Source organism: Rhineura floridana, chromosome 8, assembly GCF_030035675.1.
Source record: "Rhineura floridana isolate rRhiFlo1 chromosome 8, rRhiFlo1.hap2, whole genome shotgun sequence".
NCBI classification, from domain to species: Eukaryota; Metazoa; Chordata; class Lepidosauria; order Squamata; family Rhineuridae; genus Rhineura; species Rhineura floridana.
This window is the reverse complement of record NC_084487.1, coordinates 113,019,543-113,034,737: the sequence shown is the minus strand read 5'-3', so window position 1 is coordinate 113,034,737 and position 15,195 is coordinate 113,019,543. Positions and strand designations below refer to the sequence as shown.

General features: G+C 41.4%; 1 protein-coding gene across 24 annotated transcripts in view; it reads left to right on the top strand.

The window, feature by feature from the left end:
- MAGI2 (membrane associated guanylate kinase, WW and PDZ domain containing 2) overlaps positions 1-15,195 on the top strand; it is a 1,014,264-nt gene that overhangs the window by 799,116 nt on the left and 199,953 nt on the right. For 23 of the 24 annotated variants that reach the window (XM_061582109.1, XM_061582110.1, XM_061582111.1 and 20 more), the window contains one exon: positions 11,527-12,162. The exons of the other annotated variant lie outside the window; for it this stretch is intronic. In XM_061582109.1, coding sequence (XP_061438093.1) covers positions 11,527-12,162 — 636 coding nt within the window. The remainder of the gene's footprint in view (positions 1-11,526; positions 12,163-15,195) is intronic. 24 annotated transcript variants of the gene reach the window in all.

Genomic DNA, 15,195 nt, shown 5'->3' with positions numbered 1-15,195 from the left:
TTTGTTTTGTTTTGTTTTTTGAAACTTTGAATAAAAATTAATGATAAAAAAAAGATTTTCAGACTTGGGCAATCTCATTAGTTTTATTTGAGTTCCTTAGGCATATGTGAGGATAGTCACTGAAGATAATAGCACATTTATAAATAACCCTCCATTGATCCGACTGGCACATAACCCTAAGCCAAACCACAAACACATGAGTGTTCAAGCTCCCAGAGAGGAGATTGCTTTGCTCTTCCTCTGGCCATGCTGCTGCTGCACTGATGTGAGTTGAATCATGGTTTTAGCTTAGTGCAGGGGGGCCCAAATTGGTCGGTGGACCACAAGCGGTCTGTGATCTTCATTCAGGTGGTCCACAGCAGGTTCGCATTCATTATTCATTTTGATTTATAATTGTAATTTCATTGCTTCTTTTATTGTATTACTAGAGGCTGATGCCCTGCTCACTTCACTCGCCAACCCTGCCTACCATCACCAAACTCCCCACTCCTCACCAGCAACAAATCCTCCCTTCCCCTTTCACCTCCTGTAACTGCTAAGCCCCATCCCTTTGCTCCTGTAGACCTCGTTAAGCCCCTTCTCTTTTACCCCTTAAAACTCCCCTCTTTCCCCCCACAGGTCACCAAAGCTCCTACCTCCCCCCCCACGGGTTGCCAAAGCTTCCTCTGTGCTCCCCCACAGGCAATCAAAACTCCCACCCAGTCTCCTGCCCAGTCTGCATGTTGCTGCTGCTATCACTGCTACCACCACCAGCAGCCTTCCACTCAGCCTCCTGTCCAGGCTGCAGCCACTGCCGCCACCAGCCTCCCACTTGGCCTCCTGCCCAGGCTGCCACCACTGCAACCACCAGCAGCCTCCCACTGAGGCCATGGCCGCCCAGATCACACCCATTGCAGCTACTGTGTAGTTTGCTGGCTTGCTTAGTGACCTTTGCTGCTACACAATGTCCCTGCTGTCATGGTGTGACATCATGAGAGCATGACAGTGTGAGGACTTACATTTTTATATATTTAGACAATTTTAATTATATGGAATGCAAATGCTAATATAATAAAATGCAATATAAGTAATAAAAGAAGCAATGCAATCACAATTAAAATTCATACAGCATCTAGTACAGTACATTATAGTTGATGCAACTGACAGAAAAATCATCAAGTGGTCTGCCAAAACATCAGCAATTTTTAAGTAGTCTGTGGGGGTGGGGAAGGTTTGGCAATCACTGCCTTAGCCTGTTTTCTGAATGCAGGCGCTTGGTTTGTCCGTCTCCAGACAAAACACAAGCTGTGGCCAAGGTTTGTTCTATGGCTTACCAGTCGTTGTTTGTCTGGAGGAAACAAACCATGAGCCCGCCATACTGGCCAAACCATGACTTAACTCATAGCAGCAGCAGGACTGGAAGGAAAGGAAAGCAGCCATGATGTCCTTCCAGGAGCCTCATGATTTGGCTTAGCATTACATGTGAAGTGGGCCATTGATATTGATATTGATATTGATATTGATATTGATAACCCCCAAATAATTCTATCTGCTTTCAAACTTTCCTGTTGAGTTGAAGGGCTGATGACTTGGAAAAACATTTTTTTAAAGTAATAATCTAATATTGGTGCCAATATGCTCCTGAACTTTTTCCAAGTGCTTTTTTTTTTCTGTTTCCAAGGTATAAGGTTATTTCCACTCCATCCCTTTCCTGCTGAAAATACAACCCCACACCAGTGTTCTTCAGAGGTTTCTGACTTGAGCAGAAAGCTTGTCTTCATGCTCTTACTGGCCATTAACTGGGATGGATACTAACTGGAAAATTAAGTACTGACTGCTCAACAGAGGGAAGATACAATTCAGGGATGATTGCTATCTGAACCCCTCCAGATCATTCCTCTTGGCTTAGCTGCTACTGAAGAGCATTTACATACTCAATGACTCATTCAATCCTTAACTGTAATTTTCCCTAGCCTAGTTCTTGGCCCCAGACTACAGCTTCTCCTGAAGAGACTTGCACCACAATGGAGAGGCAAAGGTTCTCACTGTAGAAGAAACTGAGGACAGCCAGGCCATTCTTAGTAGAGAAATCTTGAATTTCATTCATTTATTATTATTATTTTCATTCATGACAAATAAAGCTTGATGTCACAACACTTCTGTGAGAGGAAAAGCTGCAAATGGTTTTATGGATTTCTCAGGAGTCCTTTATTTTCCAGTTTGCCTGTTTAATTCTACAGACGGCTGCAGAAATATCATTTATTAGATCTGCTTTCAAGCTAATTACGGAGTGGCAAGGTCCAACGTGTTAAGTGTACAGCTCTCTCCCAATCGATGTCTGCTGCTTTTATAGACATGGAATCCTTGGAGATTATGGTTGGTACATGTTAGCAATTGATTCAGTCTTCATCTGTAAAAGCACACAGTTATGCCTTTTCCTTATGGCTACTTTAAATGGGCCATCAGAAACATACAAGGGTCCTCTGTCTTTAACTAAAATCTGTAAACTGAATTATAAATTCCAAGACAAACTGACCTGATCCACATCTCCTGGACTAACGAGCGTACTGGAACATAGATATCCATTGGATTTTGTATTTTTCTCAATGATGAGGTTCAATCCTTGGCTAAACAATATCAAAATACATTTTAAATTTATGTTTTAAGGGGAAATACATTTAGAAATGCAGGTTTTGAGAGAAAAATACATTTAAAATACTTATTTAAACACATTTAAATGCCAATTTTCTTTGGATTTTCTTTTTTAGTTACAGTTTAATGCAGAAACAGGACAGATTTATGGATGAACACATCAGAAAGTGACACAGACCAGAAACAGAATCATTCATCCATTCCTAAAACTGAGTTTCTTGTAACTTTCTGATGTTACAAGCAGGTAGTTTTCTTTTTTTTTAATAATTTTTATTCAAATTTTTCAAAAGACAAATAGAACAAAGTCAAAAAACATAATAAACAAAAAAAAATAAAAAAAATAGTTGACTTCCGATTTGTCGCAGATCAGCTATAAGTATATAATATACATCAAACCTGTCCCTTAATGTATACATACAGGATCACTTTTCTCCATAGGCTGTCTTAGTTAATCGTCAAATCCCAATATCATCATTTTATTTTGATCTTTCAACAAAAAGTCTAAGAGAGGCTTCCATTCCTTAAGAAATGTATCTGTCGATTTTTCTCTAAGTAGACATGTCAATTTATCCATTTCTACTAAGTCCATTAATTTCAATAGCCATTCTTCCGTTGTTGGTGTTGATTCCTCAAGCAGGTAGTTTTCTGTGTAAAGATTAGCAAAGCACACCTGCACCTATCTCCCACCTGAATTCTGAGCTGGTACAGTACACAATTCTCCCACCCCTTCTAACATAATACGGAGAATGGCTCTTATTCAACCCTGATCCTCATATGAATCTCTCCACCTCCTCAGAGTAACTATTGAAACCTAAGAACATAGGCAGAGCCTCTTTGTTCAGGCCAAAGACTCACCTTCTCCAGCATCCTGTTTTCACAGTGGTCAGCCCAATGCCTATGGGAAACCCACAAGCAGGACCTGAGCACAAGAGCACTTTCCCCACCTTTGCTACCCAGCAACTGGTATTCAGAGGATGCTGCCTCCAACAGTGGAGGTGGAACAGACCTATTATGGTTAGCAGCCATTCAATAGTCTTCATGAATTTGTCTAATCATCCAAGGTGGTGGCTACCTCTTGTGGGATTGAATTCCATAGTTTAACTATGTGCTGTGTGAAAAAAACGTTCTTTAATCTGTCCTGAATCTTCCAACATTCAGCTTCATTGGATGCCCATGAGTACTTGTAGTATGAAAGATGGAAAAATACTTTTTTCTATCCACTTTTTCCACACCAGGTATAATTTTACACATCTTTACCATGTCTCCTCTTGCTTGCCTTTCCTCTGAATTAAAAAGCCCCTACATATTATAACCTTTCCTCATACGGTAGTTGCTCCATCCCCTTGATCTTTTTTTAACTTTTTTCAGAAGGTTCTTTTTGAAGTGAGGCTATGAGGACTGCACACAGTATTTCAAGTGTGGTCTCACCATAGATTTGAATAGCAGGATTGTGATACTGACCATTTTCTTTTCAATCCCCTTTCTAATGATCTCAAGCATGGAATTTTGAATTATGCCACACACTGGATTGACATCTAAATTGAGCTATCCAATACGACCCCAAGGTCTCGTTCCTGATCACTTCAGACCCCATAAGCATATATGTGAAATTTAGAATTTTTTTGCCCAGCGTGCATTCCTTTACACTTGCTTACATTGAATTGTGTTTGCCATTTTACTGCCCATTTACTCAGTTTGGACAGATCCTTGTGGAGCTCTTCACAGTCCCTGTTTTCTTTCAGCTACCCTGAACAATTTGGTATAATCAGCAAACATGGCTACCTCACTGCTAAAATCTAACTATGTCATTTATAAACAAGTTAAAGGTCACAGGTCACAATACCAATATTTAGGGGGCTCCACTTTCTGCATCCTTCCATTAGGAGAACTGACTATTTACTGTATATCTGCTCCCTGCTTCCTCTTTCTTAACCAGTTAAGAGCCACAGGAGGACTTCTCTTCTTATTCCATGAGTGCTAAGCTTACCCGGGAGGCTTTGGGGTGGTCCATGTGTTTCTCCTTTGGAGACTTAGTTAATGTTGGTCTTTTTCTGTTGGGTGCCACATTCATAAGACTCTCTCCCAATGGAACTCTGGCTAGCCAAGTCCTTGGGGAGTTTTAGGATAATGATTAAAGCATTTCTGGATAAACTGACTGTAATTGTTGGAGATGAGATGAGATGGGATTAGATTAGATTAGATTAGATTAGATTAGGACAGACAGACAGACAGACAGACAGACAGACAGACAGACAAATAGATGTTGTTTTCATTGGTGGTCTTACTGTTGTTTTTATAATATTTTTAAATGATTGTAATTATCCAAAGACGAAAGGCAGGATGCACATTAAGAGTGGTAAAACCACAGCTCTCATGCTGCATCAGCTCCACTCCCCCTATAACTTGGCTGCATTTATTTTATTTTATTTTATTTTATTTTGGCCATCATGTCTAAGACCTTCTAACAATGGGACCATGCCAGGGGTAGAAGGTACCCTTTGTCTCCTCAAACCTGCTCCTAAGCCAGATGGAACAACAATCGATTCAGATGCTTTGTGCTCCATTTACTTGCATATAGACTGCATGCACTTTTAAATATTCAAAATCTGGAGAGGGAAACAATGCTTCTTCTTACGTGTGAAAATTTAAGTAGATTGATCTTTGCTGCAACTTGATAGATATGGGGGATATTTTACTGGGAATCCAAACCAGTCTCAGTTTCACCTCTCTCCTGCAATATTAACAGGGAACTACATTTCAAGACTGTTGTAAGTTACTCTTTCTGAGCGCAGCCCTCCAACTTGCAATAGGGGCATAACAGTAAACTACACTGCAGGGTTATTGTACAGTACCCATATCATATGGATAAAAGCAATGGATAACACTTCAGGTTTGTTGTACTCTTTCAACTTCAGCCCAACTTCCAACATGCAATCAGGGATCTAATACTGCTGAACAACTACTCAGAGCCTGCCCTGCAATATTCAGTGTGAACTACTACAGGGCTATCATAAGCCATCCTCTCCCAGCTCCAGCCCGCTCCAACAATTAGCTGTGTTTGCTTTGGAATTTGCATTAGCAGGACAATTTTTTTAATGTTTCACATAAATAAGAACTGAGCTAGAAAGAACAGAAACTCTTTTCCCTGCTGCTACATTTTTGGGAGTTTTGTAGGGGAGGTACACAATGGTGCCCAATCCCAGCTACATTTAAATCTTGGATTCTCCATTGATTTCTATGGGTAATTTCCATCCCTGGGGACATTTATAGCTTCTCACTGTGAACCAAGAAGTCAGCTATTCATACAATGGCTCTTTCTGCTCTTCTTATATAACTAGATGTCTCTGTCTTCCTGTTTCAACCACTGCATTCTATTCTCCCATCCCACCCAATTGTCAGGGTTGTGATTTCCCCCCCAATCATTCTCTCAACATCCTATGCCATTTAGGTCTTATGGGATGAGGGGGGTCCCCCTCAGGAGTTTCCCCCCCCCAGATTAGTTGTAAAAGCCCCACCCAAACCTTTGGTTTGGATTCATAGAGAAAAGTAACTAATAAGATCCAAACCTTAGCATTTGAATTGGATCAATTATGAGATGGAAAATTCAAGTGTGTAGGCAGGTTGCAGTTGGTGGATAGAACTAGCCTGTGTGCCTCAAGCACCACCACCCCATATGTTCCTTCAGTGTGGGAGGGGATGATTTGAAACTTCCCTCCTGTCAAATGTGTATCCATTTATATTTCACTGATCTGTTTGTTATGCAAAGGGGCATTGCTAGCAGGAGTAGAGATTGAGCAGGTGAATGAACCTTTGATGTTGTGGCTGAGGTTATTTGGTCCTGTGGTGGAGTTGCCATTGCCATCTTGGTACAGAGTTCACAGGGCCTGTTTCACCTACCTCTCACTTGTCTCCTGTTGCTGCGCATGCTGTGCAGACAGGGCTGCCATCAACCAAGATGGCAGCAGAGGCTTCTCCAAGGGGCTGATGTCCCCGCCGCCATCTTGGTTGATGGCACGCATGCATGGTATGCTATGTATACGTGCGCACACATGCCTGCCATCAACTAAGGTGGTGGTAAGAGCATTAGCCCCTTTAAAAAGCCTCTGCTGTCATCTTGGTTGATGGCAACCCTGCACGTGCAGCCTCAGAAAACAAGAGAGAGAGGAAGGTGGAGTGAGCGAACATGTGGGTGGCCTGAAAGCTCCATCCCTGTGATCTGTGGCTGCGGATTGTGGAAGGGGAGCACTACTCCCCCACCCTAAGGAGGGATCCTTCAGGGGCCCCTGTGGGCTGCAGGGCCCTTGGCCAGGGCGCAACCTGGCCACCCTTTGGTGCCGGCCCTGAGAGTTGGGTTTCTTGCAGAATCTTGTGCCTGTGTTGCTGGTGAGTAGTTGTTTTAGGGTAGGAAGCTCTCTGAGCAAGGACAGGCCTACAATCTTGGACTTTCCAGGATGGCTATAGATTGTTGATAATGTATAGATTGTTGATAATGTATTGGAGTGGTTTTAGGTTACAGCAAGTGATGTCCTATCACTATTTCTTCTGGGTCAGTCTTGAAGTAGATCAGTACACAGACTATAAATATTGGGTATAATGATAGATATTGACAGAAGGTTAAATACTACATTCTTTCTGAGAAAAAATATGACTGAAAGTATGTAACACGTAAAAGAATAAATGAATCCTGTTTCACATATATGTTTAGAAGAAAATGACCCAGCTTTAAGTATCAGTTTCCATAAGGAATTTGAGAATAATTAACTAATAGGCAAAAAACCTTGCTGTTTAAGAATGTACCTATAGCCAACAAATATTTCTATCAAACTTTGAAAAACAGGGAAATTGGGCAGCTGTAGTGAATGCACTAGGGGAGCAGGAAACCTGACCTCCGCTCTGAGATATTGTACTGCCTTACAAATTTGTAAAAATGCAAAAACAATTTGGGTTGGTCTTTCACAGTCCAATCCACTTCCTGTGTAGCTTGGGGAGGTGGAAGGTGAAATATATTCTAGGAAAATTCTAGGTGTGCTCTATGTTTTTAATTGACCATGCCCACCTTTCCTTAAGTGGAGTAGTTTAAGCATAGTGGGCTGAAAACATATATCTTGGACAGGCCAAGTTTTTTTTCCCAACAGCTGGAGTCATTACTTACGTAGCAACATATTGTGGTCAGTCTGATTTTACATAAAACTGCAGTTTCAGATTCGACTGTTAATGCGTCCAAAATAGAAATAAAGCATAACTTCCACTTTGAAACACAAGACACTCTCTTCACCATCGTATGTATGTATTTATTTATTTATTTGAGTTATATCCTGCCCTTCCTCCCAGCAGGAGCACAATGTGACATTGACCAATAAAAAGGCTTTGAAATTAATAAAAATAAATTTGACACAGATTTCTAGGATAAATAATGAGAGAAATATAATTTTCTAAGTTAGATTCTCTGTAGCAACAGTAGTAACACTGAAAAGAAGCAAAGGAAGAAGAACACCAACAAACATACGAAAATGTCATTCTCCATCTTTGGAGATGTCAGGTTTTGTCACCACTCACCATATGCTCAGAAGCACATGTTACCAAATTCTTCCAAGCTACACAGGAAGTGGATTGGATGGTGAAAGACCAACTCAAATTGTGTTTGCATTTTGACAAATGTGTAGGGCAGTACAATATCTCAGAGAGGAGGTCAGGTCTCCTGCTCCCCTGATGCATTCACTATAGCTGTCCAATTTCCCTGCTTTTAAAAGCTTGATAGAAATATTTGTTCGCTATAGGTATTTATTATTATTTATTTATTTTATTTATTAAATTTATTAGTCGCCCATCTGGCTGGTTGTCCAGCCACTCTGGGCGACGTACAAGATAAAAAACAATACATTAAAACGTTAAAATTTAAAACAATAACAGTAAAAACCTAACCCACCCCAAAAGCCTGCCTGAAGAGCCAGGTCTTCAAGGCCCGGCGGAAGCTCATCATAGAAGGGTCATGGCAGAGATCATTTGGGAGAGAGTTCCACAGGGTGGGGGCCACTATTGAAAAAGCCCTCTCTCTAGTCCTCACCAGTCTAGCTGTTTTAACCGGTGGGATCGAGAGAAGGTCTTCTGAGGCTGATCTTGTTGAGCGGCATCCCTGACGATGCTGGAGGCACTCCTTCAGATAGACTGGGCTAAAACCGTGTAGGGTTTTAAAGGTCAAAACCAACACCTTGAATTGGGCCCGGTAAACAACCGGTAGCCAGTGCAACTCCTTCAGCACTGGAGTGATGTGATCTTGCCGGCGGCTGCCTTTAATCAGATGAGCCGCTGCATTCTGTACCAGTTGCAGCTTCCAGACCATTTTCAAGGGTAACCCCACATAGAACGCATTACAGTAGTCTAGGCGAGAGGTGACCAGGGCATGTACCACCGGTGGGTGCTCTTAAACCACATTTTTTTTTTTTTGCCTATTAGTGAATTTCTCTGCTTTTTAATCCGGGAGGTAAGAAATAGGGTCCTGTGCAAGTTTGCTGAGAATGGATTGATCGTTTGCACACTTATTGAATTCAGTGGGATTTACTCCCCTGCAGTCATGCTTAGGATAGGTGAAACTGACCACAAGGGATGGGGAGGGGGGCAGGTGGAGGGCAGCAGGCAGGAGGGGGAGGAGGGGGGCAGGTTTGATCATTTGCATGTTTATTGAGTTCCATGGGATTTACTCCCATGCAGTCATGCTTAGGATAGGTAAAACTGACCATGGGAAGGGAGGCCTGGAGTGGGCAGGGGAGGAGGAAAAAGGAAGGGAGAGGAGAGGGGAAGGAGGGGAAAGGCAGGTCTGATCATTTGCATGCTTATTGAGTTCAGTGGGATCTACTCTGGTGCAATCATGGCTAGGATAGGTAAAACTGACCATGGCGGAGGAGGGGGGAGAGGAGAGTAGCGGGAAGGAGGAAGGGGCAAAGGAAAGCAGAAGAAGGAAGAGGGGGAAGGAGGGGATTGGAAGGGGAGGGGGAAGGGGTGAAGAAAGGGGGAGAGAAGGGGCAAAAGGGAGGTGATGGGAGAGAGGGGGAGGGGAGGGCAGGTTTGAACATTTGCATGCTTATTGAGTTCAGTGGGATTTACTCCCATGCAATCATGCATAGGATAGGTAAAACTGACCATGGTGGAGGGTAACAGGAAGGGGAGAGGGTGGAGGGGAGGGGAGGGGAAGGAGGAGGAGGTGGAAGGAAGGGATTGGAAGGGGATGGGGAGGGGAAGGGAGGGGTGAAGGAAGGGGGAGGCAAAGGGCAAGAAAGAAGGGATAGGAGGGAGGAGGAGGGGAGGGTAGGTTTAATCATTTGCATGCTTTTTGAGTTCAGTGGGATTTACTCCTGTGCAGTCATGCTTAGGATAGGTGAAGCTGATCTGGGGGAGGGGCAGGAAGGGGAGGGGTAGGGAGGAGGAGGGGGAGGAGGTTGGGTGTGTGGGCACAAGGGAAGCCCCTTTCTTTTCCAAACAAAAAAATTGTGAACAGTATCATTCTTTTTCAGGGTTTCCCCCACCTTTGTATTCTACAGCAAGCACATGTAGCCTCCCACCCAAATTTAAACCAGCGCTGTCCCTGGCCACATCCACACCAGACCTTTATTTCATTTTAGATAGTCATGGCTTCTTCCAAAGTATCCTGAGAAGTGTTGTTAGTGAAGGGTGCTGAGAGTTTCTAGGAGACACTCTATTCCCCTCACAGAGCTACAATCAGGGCAGATTACTGTTGAAGCACTGTGGTCACTGGAGCTGTGTCAGGGGAGTAGGAATCTCCTCTTAGCACCCTTCACAAACTATACTTCCCAGGATTCTTTGGGGAAAGCCATGACTGTCTAAAGTGAAATAAAGGTCTGGTGTGGGTGTGCCCCCCTGATTAAGGAAGCCAAGCAGCTGTGAGTCTGACTTTTAGAACACTGACAGTTGCTTCTTACTGAGCATGCCCGATGTTATCATTGAGTTCAATGCTAAATTTCTTAAATTAATTAAAAATCAGCCAGGCATTTTTAAAAAACTTTTAAACTGCAGAAGATGAAGGTCAGAGTATTGGGCAAGGTCAGTAAAAGGATTACAGGTACTCTGTGAACATGGCTGATTTTTAATTAATTTCAACAAATTGTGAGAACTCTAGTAGAAAAAAGTCCAAAAGGGCTGTGGTTTTTCTTTCTCTATTTTTACACTTTGAACTCTCAATTCTCTCTGACTGTTTTGTATATCACTATGAAAATTGAGAGGGTTGTTAAGCAAGTGTTTCTGAGTTCAGGACTATAAGTTTTGTAAGATTTTGTTTTGAAATGAGCTTATTGGAAGCATTAGAATGGAATGTGGGGGATATTTTCAATTTAACATTGCGGAATGCAAAAAATCCATGCTGACTATAGTATACAGCCACTCTCATTACTGTTTAATCCTGTAGTGTTGACACAACAACTGTGCGAGGGAGGTTATGCCTAGAGACAATGACTTCCCAAAAACCACCCAATGTTCTTGGCCAGGCCAGGCCGTGATAATACTCCTGATCTACATAAACCAATAGTTTATGCTGACTGTAATATACAGCCATTCTTTTGGTTGTATAATGAACACTTTACTTTTATTTGTGGTTATAGACAAACAAAACAAAAACTTCAATTCTATGTACACAACTGATAAAACGTTCTCTGTCCCAGTAGTCTTTCTTTGTGATTTGTTTTTAATTTGGAAGTATTTCTAAAATTGAGGTGAATCCATACCACCTTTTCAACTGCCAACATTATTTTTGTAAGCAGGCATACGTGATTGTGTCAGCAGCTGCAGAAAATTGGCAATACCTTTTGGAGATCCCAAATGCATTCATTTCTTTAATTGGAAGAGTAGTTGAAGTTATCTCATGTCACTATTTTTTTCTCTTTCTAGGTGATGTCATTGTCTATATTAATGAAGTTTGTGTCCTTGGGCATACTCACGCAGATGTAGTCAAACTCTTCCAGTCTGTTCCCATTGGTCAGAGTGTCAACCTGGTGCTATGTCGTGGATACCCTCTGCCCTTTGATCCTGAAGATCCTGCCAACAGCATGGTGCCACCACTTGCAGTCATGGAGAGGCCTCCAGTAGTAGTAAATGGAAGACATAACTATGAAACTTATTTGGAATACATTTCTAGAACTTCTCAGTCTGTTCCAGATGTAACAGATCGGCCACCACATTCCTTGCACTCCATTCCAGCAGATAGTCAGCTTGATAGCACATTCCCACCACCCCTTCATGATGATAATGTATCAATGGCTTCTTCTGGGGCCACGCAAGCTGAACTCATGACCTTAACCATTGTGAAAGGGGCCCAGGGCTTTGGCTTCACTATAGCAGACAGTCCCACAGGACAGAGAGTGAAGCAAATTCTAGACATTCAGGGGTGCCCTGGTTTATGTGAAGGTGACCTCATTGTTGAGATCAACCAGCAGAATGTACAGAACATGAGCCATGCAGAAGTAGTGGATATACTTAAAGAATGTCCAGTTGGAAGTGAGACTTCTTTGATTATCCATAGAGGAGGTAAGTCTAGAAAGTCTGCACATTTACAATGATATGTATGAAAAGATCTAAAATATGTTTGCTATGCCATTGTGTACTAAGTGGAAGAAGGTTCTCTTCCTGAATCTGGAAAAATAAATGTATACATAATGAGGCATGTAGGCAAAATGTAATATTATAGTGTAAATTGCCCTTCTCTTCTGCTTTGAGACATTTAACACATGAGTATCTTTGTCTCTGTAAGTGAAAATGTAGGTGTTCTCGTGTGTCCCAGCTTCTTTGTTGTTGTTGTTAGTTTGCATGACGTTTGTATGTAGATTGTTACAAGATGTATAGTGTTGCATTATTTAAGTGTGACTCTCATATGTGGATTGGATCAAGAGATCTAATGATCGACTCAGCTAAGAGTACATTATTCATGCGAAGCACATTGTGTTATACATGGACCCACAGCATTTTCATAGGCATCGGACATATCAGTTGGTTCTGAGACTGTACTCTGGCTTGGAAAATCTAATATCTGATTTAGTATTTATTAAGAGATTTAATTACAGATTTGATCATTCTCCCTGTGGCATAAAGATATCATTACTTATATCTAAAAGATTGTTGTGAACAATTACTGCAGATTAAATTTAATTAGAAGCTACCCTGTGGAATTAAAATTGACTGAGAAGTCAACTCAAAATAAAAGAAATAGTCATATGTAGGGTCTTACATGTTGGAAGTGTGGCAAGAACAATTCCTGTTTGGTTCTTTTAGCATGCCTAAGGGGAGACTCCAGCTGCTGCCTGTGTTCCTCTGTCTGTCTTCCTTCCGTTGTAAACTGATACACTCAGGGAATGGATCTCAATTTCATCCTCTCCTTCTCCTCGGACCATCCGAGGGAGATGTCTCTCTCCTCTAGCATGGGGGCAATGTCTAAGCCTGGCCATTGTGTCTCCAATTTAGGCTGCAATCCAATACACATTTACCTACGAACAAGTCCCATTGAGCCCAATGGAGCTTACTTCTGAGTAGACATGTATTGGCGTGCAGCCTACGTCAGCTAATTAGAAAGAGAGCCTTTCCTATCAAGTATGTATTTCTATTAATAAAGTAGCTTTTCTTATTTTACCAAACCTGAAGTCTCTGTGAATCAAAGCAAGGTGAAAACTTGCTTTTTCTCAGGGAAACCACACACACTTACTCAGCACAGAATGCTGGGCAAGCTACACTCAGCTAAACTGCTAATTTTACCCATACTCCAACTCTACATTCATTGCTATTGAAAAAGTTTTTCTGCACTTTTTTTCAGCAACCAAAACATCTACCCACTACTTCATTTAATAAAAGATCTCCCCCATTTCAAATAGGATCATGTTATAACTCACACTCACCTACTCCAACTCCTGCTTCTTCTCCCAATCATCCATATGGATGCTCCTAAGCAAAATACATTGTAACTTCTGTTTGAGGAAAATGGCTTGGTTGCATTGGAATGCATCTAACAGTTTGTTAGCATGGAACAGCGTGGGGAAATTTCGCTTCTTGACTCCTCCGTGAGTCATACTGCGTCCTGCTTTGTGACGATCGGGATTGGGAGGCAAAATTGCGCCTGTTTTAACTTGGAAGAAATAACCAACAACAACAACAAAAACACTTGGCATTAGGATAGCAGTGGATAAAGTCAATGCCCATTTAAATTTGGGAGTAGTAAATATTTAAAATGTATTTATGACGAAGTAGAAGAAAGTTTAAATGAGTAGTATTTGATTAAGAAAACCTACTTAGAGTTTGGTTTGAGTTTGAGTTTGGGGGGGGAGGGTATAATGCCAAAAGTGGATTCTGAAGTAACATATGGGGGGCGTAGATGATTTATTACTCAAGTGAACAGTGGTCTTGATTTAAAGTATAACATAAAAATACCTTGCCACTGGATAATATCGGTAGTACACAATCTTACCCTATATTTTGAGTGGAAGAATTAACTCAGTAGGAGTGATAAAATACAGTGTACTACAATATTTGGTTGATTATGTAAGTATGGCTAGATCATGGTAATTTGAATACAGATACATTACCTCTTCATCAATTTTACCCTTTTGCACACCAAGGCAGGATAGGTTTTCTTACTGTTTCAATGTTTCTACAGCCCTGTACACACAACACATGTGCATGCTAAAGGTACATATTGAGGGAGGGGGAGCAGGATTGTACTCATTGACCCTGCTCTCCACCTACACCATGGTAGCGTGCAATTGGAATCCCTGAGAAAAGCTTGTGTACATTCACTTTGTACATGGGCAGGCTCTGTGCCAACATTATCTATGGAGGTGCAGAGCAAAGCCAGCAGGCATACACCCCTTGTATATACACTCACGTAGTATTTGTGTGCAGAGCTAATGTGGTGCGGTGAATTTAATCACATGTATAACTAACTGTGTGAATCATCTAGAATAAAAAGATACGATCCTGTCTATGTGTCCTAAACAAACACAAATAACAGAAATGACTTAGAGGAGGAAAGAGAGATTTCAATATTTTAAGCAGTGAACGGTAAAGCAAACATGTCATAATTTAAAGAACAAACATCTTGTTAATAATTGAAAAGTTAAATATACATAGAAGGGGGGAAATACATGGTTTATTGAAGCCAATTGCTACTTTCTAGGTTTAGACTGATTGATATACCAACATAAGATCCTGACAAATTTTCTATTTTCTGTTTAAGCTATCTGCTATTGAAATGCAGCCATTTTGACCTTTTGCTAACCTTTCTGTGTTGCTAACAGTGCAATCCTATATATGTCTACTCAGAAGTAAGTCCCACTGAGTTCAGTGGGGTTTACTCTCAGGTAATTGTGCCTTGGACTGAAGCCTAAATGATCCTCCTGGTGAAGCTGTTTAATCACTGATATTTAACGTATCAGCAAAAATGTGGCACTCATGAAATTATTCTTGGAGGGAGGTGCTTTTTTCTTTGGGTCCTCAATGGGGCTTACATCTGAGTAGTCGTACATAGGATTGCATTGTTAGTGTCTTTTTAAAAAATAAAAATGAATAGTGGTCTAT